Source organism: Mercenaria mercenaria, chromosome 6 (assembly GCF_021730395.1).
Source record: "Mercenaria mercenaria strain notata chromosome 6, MADL_Memer_1, whole genome shotgun sequence".
Classification (NCBI taxonomy): Eukaryota; Metazoa; Mollusca; class Bivalvia; order Venerida; family Veneridae; genus Mercenaria; species Mercenaria mercenaria.
The window spans coordinates 37,563,107-37,580,015 of NC_069366.1; the positions used below are offsets into that span (position 1 = coordinate 37,563,107).

The following is a 16,909-nucleotide window of genomic DNA, read 5'->3' on the forward strand; positions in this document are numbered from 1 at the left end:
TGCTATTTAGAGGATGGCACAGTATGTGGGGGCATCCATCTCCTATGGACACAATTCTAGTTTATACTGGATCTTTATTGAAGAACATGCATATTCTCCAAACAACTTACCATTCTGTAAGTCAGGTTTCTGGAAAAAAATATTGTACTTTGATAGATGGACACTCGAATATGCAGAACAAACAGATAAATGGATGAAATAAAATCATCTTATTTTTCACATTATTTTCTGTAATTATTGTCTCTTACACATTACCAATGTCATGAAAATATCACTTCAAGGTTATCACAGAATCAACTTTTTTTCACATTTTCTGGACTATTTGTTGCCATAGCAAGCACATTTGTTACAAGTGTGTGCTCTGCACATTGCCATCTGTCCATGTACAAAGTTTCATGAAAAAAATATCTTGTACTTAAAGCACCGCTTTATTAAAGGTATAGTCCCTGAATGATTTTAAATTTAGAGGTGTTGTTTAGCTGCAGTGGTGTATCTCAAAATTCTTTAGTGGTACAAGGGAACATTCAACATTGGCACTATATGATTAACCTTGAACTGTAACTTTGACCTTGAGCTGACATGGCTGCAGTTCAGTTACTCTATAGTCTTGATCAGAAGTCTCGTGAAAATCTTTAAAGGGGTTTAAGAACTGACATGAAATTCGAGGCTCACACCTTTGAAATAGAGTTGTGACACTTACCTCTGGTAGGTGCAGTTGGAATGTTTGTTCCGAACATTTGTTTTTGATGTGATAAACATTTTACCAAGCTTGAAAGACAGTGCAGGACTTGAATTACGTGCCCAAAGAAAATAACAGAAACCCAATTATTATGCGGAAAAAAGATGTAAGACAAGTTTATAGTAAAATTTAATATGTACATAATTATTAAGCAACATACAGTAGAAAATTGATTGCACAAAGATTAACTTGAGATTAAATCACTTATATAATAAACATGAAACATTAAACTAACAATACTTAAAGAAATAAAGCAAATCATTGTGATCACTGTTACTACATTAATGACTAGGATAGAACAAAAATTATCACAGGTTCTCCAAAACTGGACCTGCCATTCAAAAACATGGATAAATTTCAGCACTTTTCAAAGGAAAAGTTAGATAAGGATAGCAAACACAATTGCAAGTCCTGCTCCAGAAGCAATGGTAATGATGGGGAAGATGCTGGCTACTCTGGGAGACCTGACAGCTTCAAGCAGCAGCAACAGTAGCGGCTTATACAGGAAGAAGATTGAACAAGAGCTGTCCATAAGACAGCACGCTCAACTTTTCTCAGTGCTTGACTCTGAATTAGAGCTTTGCCAGTAAAAGGGGCTTAACTCAATCAAATATATAATCAGAGTAATCAAATATATAATCAGAGTAATGGGGATTGTTTCTTCTGGTGTAGCCTTAGATAGTAAATAACTATTTTAAGTTTTAAATAAATAGCTTTGAAAATAACAAAGATATTGAATGTTATATAAACTTTAACAAAAAAATCTAATTCAAAAAGGGGCATAACTCTGTCAAACTTCAAATCAGAGTTATGGGGATTGTTTCTCCTGGTGTAGACATTGATAGTAAATAACTGTTTGAAGTTTCAAGTCAAAAGCTTTGAAAATAACGGAGATATTTGACTTTATCAAAAACTATAACCAAACAATTCTAAGTTAAAAAGAGGCACAACTCTGTCAAAATTCAAATCAGAGTTATGGGGATTGTTTCTCCTGGTGAAGATTTTTATAGTAAATAACTATTTTAAGTTTCAAGTCAAAAGCTTTGATAGTAACAGAGATATTTGACTTTATATAAAAAAATTTAACCAAATTTAACCAAATATTCTAAGTTAAAAAGGGGCACAATTCTGTCAAAATTCAAACAGAGTTATGGGGATTGTTTCTCCTGGTTTCTACTTTGATAGTAAATAACTATTTTAAGTTTCAAAAACCTATCCTATAGTAATAACACGTTTCAAAAAAAAAACAAGAGCTGTCTCCATAGGATGACACATGCCCCCGATGGCACTTTGAATGAATAGTTATGGCCGATGTTAAGAGTTTAGGACCTTTGACCTACGGAGCTTGGTCTTGCACCCAACACGTCATCTTACTGTGTCACACATTCATGCCTAGTTATTTTAAAATCCATGCATGAATGACAAAGATATGGACAGGACACGCCCATCAATGCACTATCATGAAAAATGACTTTTAACGTCTAAGTGTGACCTTGACCTTTGACATACCGGACCTGGGTCTTGCGTGCGACACGTCGTCTTACTGTGGTACACATTCATGCCAAGTTATTTGAAAATCCATCCATGGATGACAAAGATATGGACCAGACACGCCCATCAATGCACTATCCTTTAACGTCTAAGTGTGACCTTGACCTTTGAGCTACGGACCTGGGTCTTGCGTGCGACACGTCGTCTTACTGTGGTACACATTCATGCCAAGTTATTTGAAAATCCATCCATCGATGACAAAGATATGGACCGGACACGCCCCTCAATGCACTATCCTTTAATGTCTAAGTGTGACCTTGACCTTTGAGCTACGGACCTAGGTCTTGCGCGTGACACGTCGTCTTACTGTGGTACACATTCATGCCAAGTTATTTGAAAATCCATCCATCGATGACAAAGATATGGACCGGACACAAAAATTGCGGACAGACTGACAGACAGACTGACAGACGGTTCAAAAACTATATGCCTCCCTTCGGGGGCATAAAAAGAAAGTTCAAGATACAATTATTTTCAGTTTGGTTAGTACATTGCTACATCGATGGCTTAATTTAATCAAATCAATGCCTTGATAATACTTTGGGTAACAAATAATACACAAATCATTTAAAGGGAGCAAAATTAATCTGGGTCCATATCCATTTAACGTCTGAAATGTTAAATTTGACTTTCAAATTCTTTTTGCTCTATCACTAATATATTTTCACAAATTGTAATAAAACTTAGCATGAATATGCAGTCAACAGCTAACAACATCTGGCAAACTTTCATCAGTATAATTAAGCTAGTACGAACAAAGTCATGACAAACTGAATTTTGCCATTCTAGACCAGGTCTATTTTCAGACTTTAAATGCTGAAGAATATGGACCCAGAACTTTTTCAAGTAATCTTGAATTAACACAATTTTACTAGCAATTTATCTGATCAGAAAACAAAATTATCAAATCAAAACATAACTTTTAAAAAGCAAAATTCAAACAGTAAAAACGATAATTAGTTTAACATAAACAAGAGCTGTCTGTTGACAGCGCACTCGACTATTCAAAGAATGAATGGAAGTATGAGGTAATAATATTTCCAGAGATTTTCAGGCAAAAGAAGAAAAATATATAAGACAAACAATGTACCAGTATTTGTGGAACTGGATAAGCCTTGCACTATATGGCAATGTGTGACCATCAATGGTAAGCAAGTGTTCAAAGTTTCAAACTCATATATTAAGGAGTTTAGACAAAATATGGAGTTGTATGTGAAGTCAAAAAAGAGCCATAACTGAGCTACAGTCCTTGTCCTAGTTATGTAGTCTTGCCTACATGTGTAAACTCTGATGGTAAATAAGTGGTAAAAGTTTCAAAGCCATACCGTGGCCTCAACCCTAAACTAGTCTATCTGCTTCTATTTCTATATACACATAGACTAGTTTCGCGTTGAGGCGACGATATGACAAACAGGTTTGGCAAAATATTGACTGGTATATTAGGGCCATAATTCAGCCAAAATTGTTGATATGAGTTAAGTACTCTTGCTGTAAGATGGAAATCATGATGATAAGCAAGTGTTCAAAGTTTCAAAGCCGCATGTCAAATAGTTTTGACAAAACATGACACTGTACTTGTACGAAAACTGAACCAATTTCCAAGACCGAAAAGGGCCATAATTCAGCCAAATTACTTGACAGAGTTATGTACTCTTGCATACAAGTAGAGACTGTTGTAATAAACAAGTGGTCCAAGTTTGAAGTAAATATCTTTGATGGTATACAAGATATTACCATTTCATAAAAAACTTTAACCAACGCCGGAACTCGGATGAGTAGTACCTATAGCTCTCCACTTTCTTCAAATAGTCTAGCTAGAAATACTGAAAAGTCTAAGTGCAAAACAAAGACTGACTGATTCAAAGCGTAACAAGAAGTCAAACAGAACTTATAAATGAAAACACACAAAAGCAAGAAAAAAACAAGAAGAATGCAAGCTACAAGAAAATGTATGTGACTAGTCACACAACATATACAACAACTTGCTTACGAGTTCATGTTTTCAACAGTTACACACCAGCATTATTTTATACAACTCCGCCCCTTAATTTGTTTCTGAGTAAGAAACAGAGAGTAAAAAAATAAACTTGTAAAATAATGCTTAGAAATCATGAAAACTTCAGAATCCAATCATTTTCTACATAGGAATCAGAAATACTGGTAACAAGCGAATAAAATCATAATTATTAGCAATGATATGGGTAACATGACCAGAATCAAAGTAGAAGACAGTTTGGAAAAAGTAAGGAGAGGGTACCTGATATAATGAGAAATAAATTCAGTGAATTTATTTCCCCTGCTGAAAAAACTGTTATGTGAATGAGGGGACTACATTTTGAAAGATTCAACAATTAAATGGCAGTAACTCTGCATTACTAAAGACATCCTGAAAAAAAAAACATGCATGTGCACCACCATCCTATAGTGATCTATTATAGTGAATCAAGTTTCATGAAGAGCCATCAATGGGTTACTTTATTTTATGGGAATTTATGGTTCTTTAAACAAGTAAAGGGCAATAACTTTGCAGTAACTGAAGAGATCCTGATGAAAGATGTGCACTCAGCATCCCTCTTTAGCTTTCTATATTTGTGTTAAATTTCACCAAGGTCCATCAATGGATAACTGTTACATTGGAAATAATGGTTGCAAATCAATTAAAGGGCAATAACTCTGAAGTAACTGAAAAGATCCTGAAGAAAGTTGCACATGAACCGCCACCCTATAGTGATCCCCATTTGTGTTTCATGAAGGTCCATCAACTGGCGTCTTAGACACGGACCAAATAAAGCGGAAACATTCAGCTTTTATTTGGTCAATGGGGACAATACTTCATGATAGCAAAGGAGATGTACTAAACAAAATTTTTGTAAGCTGTGGTGATTCTAGTTTTTAGAACTATAAGCATTTTCAATTTTGGACAGACAAACAGCAATATGGACACTGCCAACCTACATCCAAACACCTTTGGCGGCAGTTAATAAGCAATATTTAAACAAACTAAAAATGGGTCCATAGGACACTGGTGCCCCCCTTCCTGTCACAGTACATAGTTTCATGACTCTAGGTGAAATATTTCTTAAGATAATTGCAACATAAACTTTTAAGCACTTTGTGTTTATTTTAACTAAGCCAAGGATCATAACTGTGGTCTGGCTGTGTGAAATCCCAAACAGAACACCAGGTGCACAGTACATCCTGTTTTATGACTCTTGGTCAAACACTTTCTGAGATATATGTGACACAAACGTTTATGCCCATAATGCATATTTTTGATTAAGTCAAGGGCCAAAACTCTGGTATTGAGAGTGGAATCCAAAACAAACCTTGGGTACACAAATTCACATGTTGAATAATACTCCTACATAGTTTCATGACTCCAGGTGAAAAATTCTTTAAGATATCTGCAACATAAACTTTTAACTATGTCAAGGACCATATCTCTTGTCTGGCTATGGGAAATCCCAAACAGAACATCAGGTGTACAACTTCACATGCTGTATAATAATTCAACGCCGCCCTGAAGGCGGTGTCGAGTATATGGGATACACTTTTATTTTAAGTCAAATACTGTCTGAGATACAGGACTGGTGACATAAACTTTTATGCCCTTTTTATGCTTAATTTTTACTAAGTCTAGGGACATAACTTTAGTATGGCTGTGTGAAATCCCAATTAAAGCACAAGGTGCATAACTTCACATGCCTAATGACAATCCTGTGAAGTTTGATGATTCTGGATCAAAACCTTTTTGAGATATGCATAACACAATTTCGGACTGACGGACAGACAAGGGCAACTCTACTGTGGGGCACAAAAAGATGTATATTCTGCAATAACCAATGACTGATGCAGAGACTGGTAAGAGGATATATCAGGTCAAATTACAGCAAGATGTATAGTTCTTACAACTCTGATGAATTAAGTTAGCATAAGGTCTATCAATATATTTCAATGATCATGTAAATATGAAAAAAAGAAGGCGTGCTAATGTAGTTTATAGTCTCATTAACTACGGTTCAGAGTTTAGATGCTTGGTTATTTAACCACTCAGACTAATACCTTTATGGTTCAATTTCTGCACATCTGGACCACAGGCACGAGTATCAGACCTGTGATGAAAAAAATGACCAGACAGATAAAAACCAGTTTTTATCCTAAATCAATCTTAATGAAAAATATGTGGTGAAATATGAGCTCCTTACAAACTAGAGCTGTCACAGGAGTGACGAATTCTACGCCCACAATACGGCCTTGTCACAGAAGTAAGCCAATGTCAAAGTCCAACTGTTCCGGGTCACTGTGACTTTGACCTGCTGACCTCAAAATCAATAGGGGTCATCTGCTGGTCATAAACAATCTTCCTATCAACTTTCATGATCCTAAGCCCAAGTGTTCTCAAGTTATCATCTGGAAACGGTTTAACTGTGACCTTGACCTCTGACCCCAAAATCAATAGCGGTCATAACCTCCCAACTAAAGTTTCGTGATCCTAGGCCCAAGCGTTCTCAAGTTATTGTCTGGAAACTGTTTAACAGTTCCGGGTCACTGTAACCTTGACCTTTGACTTACTGACCTCAAAATCAATAGGGGTCATCTGCTGGTCATGATCAACCCCCCTATTAAGTTTCGTGATCCTAGGCCCAAGTGTTCTCAAGTTATTGTCCGGAAACTGTTTAACAGTTCCAGGTCACTGTAACCTTGACCTTTGACTTACTGACCTCAAAATCAATAGGGGTCATCTGCTGGTCATGACCAACCTCCCTATCAACTTTCATGGCCCTAGGCCCAAGCATTCTCAAGTTATCATCCGGAAACCGTTTAACTGTTCTGGATCATTGTGACCTTGATCTTTGACCTACTGATATCAAAGTCGAGCTTGACCTGTATTTTAGGTGTTATACCTGTAGATCAAAAATTATTTAAATCTGTCAAGACTTTAATGAGTTATCATCTGGAAACCAATGCATGAAAACCAACAGACTGACCTACAAGCTCACTCCTATATACACCCCCAAACTTCATTTGTGGGGGTATGATGATATATACCATCTATAAATGATTTAGGACGAAAACAGGGTTTTATCTGTCCGGTCATATTTTTTTTTGTCCCAGGTCCAATACTCGGCTAAACCATGGCAAATCAGCTGATGAACCATGCAAAGGCCCTGATTATTTGATAAATAAACTGCTGAAAAGCATGAAATAAAAGTTACAAAATTATTACACTTTACATTGCCAAATTAAACTCTATCTACATTACTAACTAATCAATGCATAGCCTTTCAAAAAGTCTTGAAAAAAAGAAAAGAAATGCACTTAGTTGTAGATGATGAGACAATGTAACTCCGCATTTGTGCAGCCATTTAATCATACCAATAACTGATATTTACAAATATTTCAGCTTAGTATAAAATAGTATGACGCATAAAAACTCAAAGCAGTTAGAAAGATTTTACATGTTTCTTGCAAACAACAACTACATATGAAATTACTGCCACAACTAGCGATAACAGTAGCTTGACTTACACACATATGGTCATAAAAGAAATATATGGGACAGAAAGAGTTACACGAGATTCTGAGCATTATTACATTAAACATTAGTTCTTTTGTCATTCTGTTCACAAAATATATCCATCCTAACATCACCATTTTGTGCTCAGAAAATATTTCTTTATTTTCTATTCAATAACAGTTATCTTTCATACAGAAATTATAAACGTTATATGAATCAAAACTAAAGGAAAAGTGTTACCAATTATGTGAACCAAACATTAGATTATACAATGTATGTATTATTTAAAGCTATAAAGATTACATCTGAACACTTTCACATGAAATACATAATCATACAAGATTGTGGTATCAATAATTACAAACACTTTGACAACATACATCAAGGAGATATCACAAAAGTATGGAGTGTAAAATTATTCAATCTCCTTCTTTATGAGACAAATAAATTCACAAGTTACAGAGAAATATGAGTCATAATGAGAAAACAGTTTCACAAAGTAGAAATATTAAAGTTAGAAAATCAATTCCATTATATACAGCATGAGCATTTTGGTGTCTTTGAAGACTAGAAGAGAAAAAAATGGAAAATGTACTGACAGACTAGGTAAAGGCCATACCAGTTTTTTTTCAATGTTTCATGATGTGAAATTCCATAAGGATCATTTTAAAAAGCCCTAAATATATACAAGTATGTTAAGAAAATAACTATGTAAAAAAAACTCAAATCAAAAAGTTAAATTAACTACAGTTGTAATTGTTTCTCAATTTTTTCTGATCAGTACCTGAAATGGACATATTAACATATTTTGCTCCAACTGTTGCCAATATAACAAGCTTGAAACTTCATTTACACAAAAACAAACTGGTACAACCTTAACACGTACATAAAAATTTTGCTAATTCATACTTGCAGTAATACACAAGAATATATGCATGATGACAAATCTCATAAAAACTTGAAAAACTGACCTCTTACTTTTAATCATCATTTTCATTTGCAATAGTACTACCACTTTAATCAAAACAATGCCAGTGAATTCCAGATAAGTCTAAAATGAGACAATGGGATTTTGTCATGATAAATTTCTTCTTGAATATACAAATGCATATATATAATACGTAAAATATGTCTGCTAAGTGGACGAAGCATGTCGACTAAATATTAGTCCTAAACAAGATAAAATCGAAAAAAGATCCCTGAAAGTAAAAGATAACTACAAAATTTTGTAAGGGAGACATGAATAAGTTTGTAATAAAATGCTGGTGATTAGGAACAGGTAGTCACAGATCACAGGTATTTGGAGAACAGTAGGCATAAAGTTTTTTCACCAGGTAGCAGAGATGACTTGAGTACTACTGCCAGAGGCCAACAGGCTGAAGACGACAGTACAAAGAGTCCCTGATACCAAGGGACAATAGTTACTTACTGGTCACCAAAACGCCCATGAAAAAAACTATTTTATTATCTTTCTAATTTCTGATAAAGTCCAAATTCTTAAAGAATCTAATTTGTGTAACAACTGTTTAGATGTCTTTTACTTTGAAATGCTTTACATGATTATTTAAACACTTGATAAGAGATCTGGGATAATGTCCATGAACATGAAATAATTCACTGCTGAGGGCAACAGTTAAAACTGTTTACCTGTCCCATAGGATTGATAAAGTCAGCAAGAAACAGTAAAAAATAACTAAAAACAATACTACATGTACTCTCAAAACAAAATACATTAGGTAAAGAAAACCCTACCTACTTAATAACTATTTAGGGTATTAAAGTAAACAAAGAATGTGAATTAACACATATGAACAGAACTATGAAAAATATATCTAATCCCTTTATTAAACGAAGAATTCCACTGTAGAGCCCATCCTAAGAGACAAAGTATTCCCAAAAGCCCTATAACAGCATTATTCTAAACTTACTTTTCACTTCGAAAAAGCAGGTAAAAAATCAAACATATTTATCGACCTGATTAAAAACTTAGTTGTTATTTATTCTTCAATATTTTTTCTTCAATTGTCTACGGGCTATTTAAAATTTCAATAGGCCAAAATTAGTTGTACATCTAAGCTAGGTACAAGTGTCTGCAATATTGTTTTCATTTTCTAGCTTGGCACTATCTGTTACTTTGTCTGGCTGCATATATATAGTGTTAACATGACAATCCTCGTAACTTGATGGCGATACCAGTTTTACTGGCGTGGACATACTCTCTATATTTACACATTTTAAAGACGATTCATCACCGTCGGACACCAAAGTATGGCTATCAAAACACTGGTCACTTGTTTGCTCTTGGAGCATTGGTTGTGAACTAACACAAGGGTCATTGGTAGCCAGAGATTCATAATCTCCAGATGCAGTTCCTGTTTTGTTGAGATTTTCATAGGAATGTGAGGACTTGTGAGAAAATTTATCCTCCGACTCAGCTAATACACAATCCTTTGAATCATTAATTGTTTTACTTGGGTAAGAAGGCAGTCCAGTACTGTTAACCGTCTCAATATCTTGTGCTTGTTCATTAATTTCATCTGATTCAGGCTTCACATTGACAAGTTCTTTACTACATTCTCCATCAGCGTTATCTATTATATTTTCTCCAGTATTGAAATTGTCACTATCTTTCCCTACTTGATCAGTAATTCCAAATGTTTGTAGTTTATCTACGAATACACTATAATCGTTTGGCACACATTTACGAGTAGTCTGTTGTAATTCTTCCTCATACGGGGCACTTGGTGTTACCGGCCTCCTATGAACACCATTAGGTGGTAAATTTTTAGCACCATTCTTCTCAGCTCCCTCCTCTTCTGGTAAATTTTGGTAACGGGCTGGTTTCACATCGTCATTAAATTCCAGCTTTTTCTTGGCAGTTGTACGATCATGGATCTCTTCGTACATAGGTTCGGCAAGTTTTAACTCATCACCAACATACTCATTGCCAGCTGTATTACTGGCATCTAGATGTTCCCTCTCGGAAGCTGAAATTATAAACAAATTTTATATACAGAGACTGTCCTACTGGACTCTTCAAATTCCTTTAACATTTGAAGTCTAAGTGAGCTCTTGACTTTGAAGCTACTTGTTTTATGCACAACACATTGTCTCGTGACAGTTATCATATATTCTGATTATTTTCAATATTTTTTTATAGATAGAAATTTTATGGTCCAAACATAAGCAGGACCAGTCCTTGCAATATTTGCATTTGTTTTTGTTGTGTTTTAAGTCACATTGCCACAATTCTGACCAAACAGCAGTTTTCTAGCTATGAATGGTGGAGGTAGATCTCAGGTGTATAAAACAGCGGCTGATCTATGACTACATGGCCACTTAATAATTCAAAAGCAGCTACTTCACAACTGAACTAGATGTTCTGAGATACACTAACTTGTATGCCCTTTATGCATATTTTTGACTATCAAGGCCACAACTCCGGTAAGACTGACAGAAATCTGGAATAAAATTCCAGGTCTTGAATAATACTCCTATGACCTTTTATGACCCTGGGTCAAATACTTTCTGAGATATGTGCAACACAAACTTAATGTCCTTTATGCATATTTTGACTAAGTCAAGGGCCATAACTCTTGTCTGGCGGAGTGATATCTCTAATAAAACCCAGGTGCACAACTTCACATGCTGAATAATATTCCTGTAATGTTTCATAATCCTGGGTCAAACTCTTTTTGACATACACGCGACACAAACTTAGGCCCTTTTTCTGCATATTTTTGACTAAGTCAAGGGTCGTAACTCTGGTCTTGCTGTCTGATTGACTCTAGGTCAAATACTTTTTAAGATATGCACAGCATCAATTCTGACAGACAAACTGATTTTACAAAAGATCATTAACACCGGCCTTTTTTGAAATGTGTCATGTTCAACAGGAAAGGAATGACCGATAGCCAAGATAGATAAATAACAGACTTGCACTACTCCAAATAGCTCCCATACACTCTTTTTCTGGGAGTATGATAATGATCAATTGATGACTCCTACATTAGACTCCTATATTTTACAATAATGACTCCTACATTATTCAATAATGTCGACATTAAGTGTGTAAATGTCTATTGTAATGAACAGCAATTATCTAATATTGGAACAAATAGCAAAGGAAAGACCCTCAGTCTTGCATTATCTAATTTACATTTTGGTATTGCTGCAGGCATGTGCGAAAGCAGCATTGCTAGGACTTCAAATGGCACTTATTAACGTTATTATCATACTTTTTTTCTTAATTTTCACTTTCACCAATTTCATCAGTTTTATTTAATTATCTTCACCATCATTCCTGTGAAAGTGATATTTCTGATGACAATGCTGATGCTCTTATCATTTTTGATCCTCACCATTATGTTCAAACCTTGTATCATTGTCTCCACCATCATCATCTTGATGACAGAAGAGATTGTGATACACTAAGACGATGGTGATGAAACTGATGAGCATGTTGATATTGACCGTTTTTAAATATTACAAATAACAGTGTACCTTTGAAAGTAGCATTATAAAGAAAGTTCTAGAAACATCTTATTTCAAATATTGCTCATTACTTCATTATAAACTTACCATTTGCAGAAGTATATGCAGGACCAGAGGAACATATTCTACATCTGTAATACACAAACAGAAAACCTGTCAAACTATATAGACACTATACTGCCAGACAACAAACTGTACATCTTAATCTGGCACAAATTTTGATAAAATGCAAGCATACTTTGACATTTTCACCTTAATTGCAGTCTCAAGCCTTACTTAAGATGAAAGAACTAAAACTAGACAACTTCCCCAGCAGACACAGTGACATGACTTAGAGATTCTGTAAAGTAATATCACCCTCTAACAAAATGAGCCGTGCCATGAGAAAACCAACAGTGGGTGTGCGACCAGCATGGATCCAGACCAGCCTGCGCATCTGCGCAGTCTGGTCAGGCTCCATGCTGTTCGCTTTTAAAGCCTATTGGAATTGGAGAAACTGTTAGCAAACAGTATGGATCCTGACCAGACTGCGCGGATGCGCAGGATGGTCTGGATCCATGCTGGTCGCACACCCACTATGTTGGTTTTCTCATGGCACGGCTCATATAATGTCTGGCAATTACTTTTCAAATCAGAATTTCTTACCAGACTGACTATTTCAGCTTTGATAATTCAGATTTTTTTAGAAGAAAGATAATTGAAACTCTACTTATTGTATCAGTTTATTCTAGCTTGATTGTAAAGAAAACCTCAAAGATCATTTGAATCACTCTGAGCAAACTGCTCAAGGAAGAGATTATCATTGTAAAACTGTGCTGTTAAAACACAATTATTAAATTTTTATTCTACTCAATTACTGGTCAAATATGCTATTTATACCCCACTAGCTTGACCAGATATGTGGACAAACTGGTTAACAATGATAATTTTGGTAATGAAATAAGTGAACACTACCAGCATAACACAGTTCTACTGGTGATCAATGATCACGGTAAGTTTGTTACACTATTTATTATTTCACTGATCACAATGAGTGTTCCCAATAGTTCCAGTGGTGAACAATAATCACTAAGCTGTAGTAGAAAATAGTACCTGCACTGCCTCATCTGAGACATTAGTGTTATCATAGTTGCAACGGTGATCAATGATCACTTTAAGTTGTACAAGAGCCATGTTAGACATGGCAAATCCCCCCACCGGGCATATTATAATTGAAGGCTAAAGTTCCTGGCAAGTTAGTGTCTGAAAGTATTAAGATCAGTTTATTCGTATTGTATCAGTTTATTCTAGCTTGATTGTAAAGAAAACCTCAAAGATCATTTGAATCACTCTGAGCAAACTGCTCAAGGAAGAGATTATCATTGTAAAACTGTGCTGTTAAAACACAATTATTAAATTTTTATTCTACTCAATTACTGGTCAAATATGCTATTTATACCCCACTAGCTTGACCAGATATGTGGACAAACTGGTTAACAATGATAATTTTGGTAATGAAATAAGTGAACACTACCAGCATAACACAGTTCTACTGGTGATCAATGATCACGGTAAGTTTGTTACACTATTTATTATTTCACTGATCACAATGAGTGTTCCCAATAGTTCCAGTGGTGAACAATAATCACTAAGCTGTAGTAGAAAATAGTACCTGCACTGCCTCATCTGAGACATTAGTGTTATCATAGTTGCAACGGTGATCAATGATCACTTTAAGTTGTACAAGAGCCATGTTAGACATGGCAAATCCCCCCACCGGGCATATTATAATTGAAGGCTAAAGTTCCTGGCAAGTTAGTGTCTGAAAGTATTAATTTTGGGGAAAGCTTTGAAGAACCGTTTAGTTGTGGTCCACATCAGGGGTTTTAAAGATGTGGAAGAAAGAATAAGTCAGTGGTGAGGTGGTTTACTGCTAAATTTTATTAATTTTCATGAACAGTATAGCTATGATGTTTTTCTATATGGCTACTGTAAAAGGAAGGAATGGAAAGCTAACAGGGAACAAGAGTGCCAAAATGTCACAATATATGCCCGTCACAGCAAATTTCTTTACTCTAGCAGCTGTATTTGCAAATGGAATTTTAATTTTGTGGTTGTTTAGTAATCACTGTAAGTCTTTTGTTTTTCTAAGTCCACAAAAAAACTCCTTACCAGGTAGAGATATCTTAAAATACACCTAAAATTGGAAAGTAACATCCATGTTGTACCACAGAAAAGTGGTCTTGTTTTTTCCCTATGGTCAATTATAAAAATGTTACAATATAAGTTATTTATAGTAACAACTAAGGGAAGTTAATCTTAAAAAAAAAAAAAAAAATTGTTAAGTCCACACAAAAATCTTTACCAGGTAGAGATTGGTCAAAATACACCTCAAAACTGGATGTAGCATGCATGTTGTACTACAGAAAAGTGGTCTTGATTTTTCCCTATGACTAGTAATGAAAAAGTTACAATAAAAGTTATTTAAAGTAACAACAAAGGGAAGAAATTCTAAAGAAGGGAACTGCGCATGACACTTCGTCTCATGATGGTGTATAATTGTGCCAAGTTACATCAAAATCCCTCCATGCATGAAGAAGAAATGCTTCGGACAAAGTCATTCTTGCATCTGACCTTTGGCCTCTAAATGTGACCTTGACCTTAGACCTAGGGACCTGGATCTTGCGCAAGACACTCCGCCTCGTGGTAATGAACATTTGTGCCAAGATATATCAAAATCCCTCCATGCATGAAAAAGATATGCTCCGGACAAATTTTTTAAAGAAAATATGATAAAGGGGAATAACTCAAAAAATAGGCAAGGTAGAGTTATTGTTCTTGACACTGCAGTTCCTCCCTATGTGTTCCATCAGTGTATGAAGTTTGAAGAAAATCCCTCCAGTACTTTTGGAGTTATGCTCCGGACAAATTTTTTTTAAGAAAATAAGATAATGGGGAATAACTAAAAAAATAGGCAAGGTAGAGTTATTGTTCTTGCACATTGCACTTTCTCCCAATGTGTTCTATCAGTGTGTGAAGTTTGAAGAAAATCCCTCCAGTACTTTTGGAGTTATGCTCCGGACAAATTTTTTTTAAGAAAATAAGATAATGGGGAATAACTCAAAAAATAGGCAAGATAGAGTTATTGTTCTTGCACACTGCACCAGGGACTGCGTTTTAGGTGAAGTTGAGCGAAAACTTCGCTTTAAAATATTTTACTTCGCCCTTCCCGCCCAGAAAAGCGAAGTTCAAGTCGCCCTAAAATTGGATGAAAGTAAAACATAATCGGCAATAAAGTGCGCCGATATTATACATCTCGGTTATGTAAAGTCTGTAAACACAATTCGCAATACACAGGATGTCACCGGGAGGCACGCGCGGCGAAACGTGTCCATGACAACAAAAGATGATCACTCGATTTCAGATTGACGCCGCATATGATAAGCTGCTAATTGTTTGCATTTAATGTGATTGCAGTAAACGATAATTAAAGAATGAAAGAATTATTATTAAAGCTGACCCACATCTGAGATCAGACAGCCCGAAAACTTCGTAAAACGGCGATAATTAACTTCCGAATTACAAACCTAATTACGTGTCAGTCGGCGCGTGGAGTGATTGACATCTGTCAGTAGCTAATTAACATACGACGCTCCGCCTACTGTGTGGCGGCGAACAATTGAAATTCACTGAGATTTTGATTCACAATGCAGAACTTCGAACTCGAGACGCATTTCGCGAATCGAGCCGACGCACGGGACACTTTTTTGTGCGGGTCAACTACGAGTTTTTCTTGATTTTCGCGGGTCAAAACACGGAACCTCGGGTCAACCGAACGCCCTCGGTACTTGTCTTATCCAGTTATTCTTGTTTTCAGATAAAAATCGTTTCGAAATTTTTATTGCCGTCACAGTGTAGACTACCCGTTACTCCCGACGTTTATTTTTCAATTGGGATCTGCTTACTGTTCATTTTAATCTGCATTTTTCTTTCATTAAAAACAGATATAAGTTAGATATATGGCCCCTGACAAACTATTAAATTTGTTGTTTGATAAAAATAGCAGACAACTCTTTTAGTTAATTCTGAAATGTGTTAAAGGGAGGTAATACATTTAACCAATTTTTAGATTTTTTATGTCAAAATATGTAATTTTAAAAAATATTGCCCCTGATTTTTAAGTATTTTATCTACTGATCAATACAAATAACATTTCATTGTAAGACTGAGAGGTTTTTAAACTCTGTAGTTTGTCAAATTGAAGGAACATAAAAAAATTTAAACTCAGAATGCTCACATACCTGAAAAAGCTGCTCTAGGAAGGAAAAAAGATAATCCAAGAAATATTAAGTACTGATTATATGAGGAAAGATTTGTTGTGTCAAGTTGTTAAACATTTTGCAGTAAAACAGTACAAATATGTACTGTATTGTTGAAACATTGCACCATTTTTATTTAAGTCATAGCAAGATAATACTACAAATGGAACTGAATAAACATTATTATTGTTATTTAATGCATGTAAGCAATGTTCTGTCTCACTTTGCCGAACTTCTCCCAAAATTTCAAAACTTCTCCCTGTTTCCCCAGGAGGGAGAAGTCACTTCTCCCTAAATTTCCAGGCTAAG

At 35.3% G+C, this 16,909-nt stretch overlaps 1 protein-coding gene across 2 annotated transcripts in view; it reads right to left on the minus strand.

Moving 5' to 3' along the window:
• Positions 1–6,720: 6,720 nt before the first annotated feature.
• Positions 6,721–16,909, minus strand: part of LOC123549096 (uncharacterized) — a 74,364-nt gene continuing 64,175 nt past the window's right edge. For both annotated transcript variants that reach the window (XM_045336902.2, XM_045336903.2), the window contains exons 6-7: positions 12,390–12,433; positions 6,721–10,795 (exon numbers count right to left, since the gene is read on the minus strand). In XM_045336902.2, coding sequence (XP_045192837.2) covers positions 9,885–10,795; positions 12,390–12,433 — 955 coding nt within the window. In that variant the 3' untranslated portion in view covers positions 6,721–9,884. The remainder of the gene's footprint in view (positions 10,796–12,389; positions 12,434–16,909) is intronic.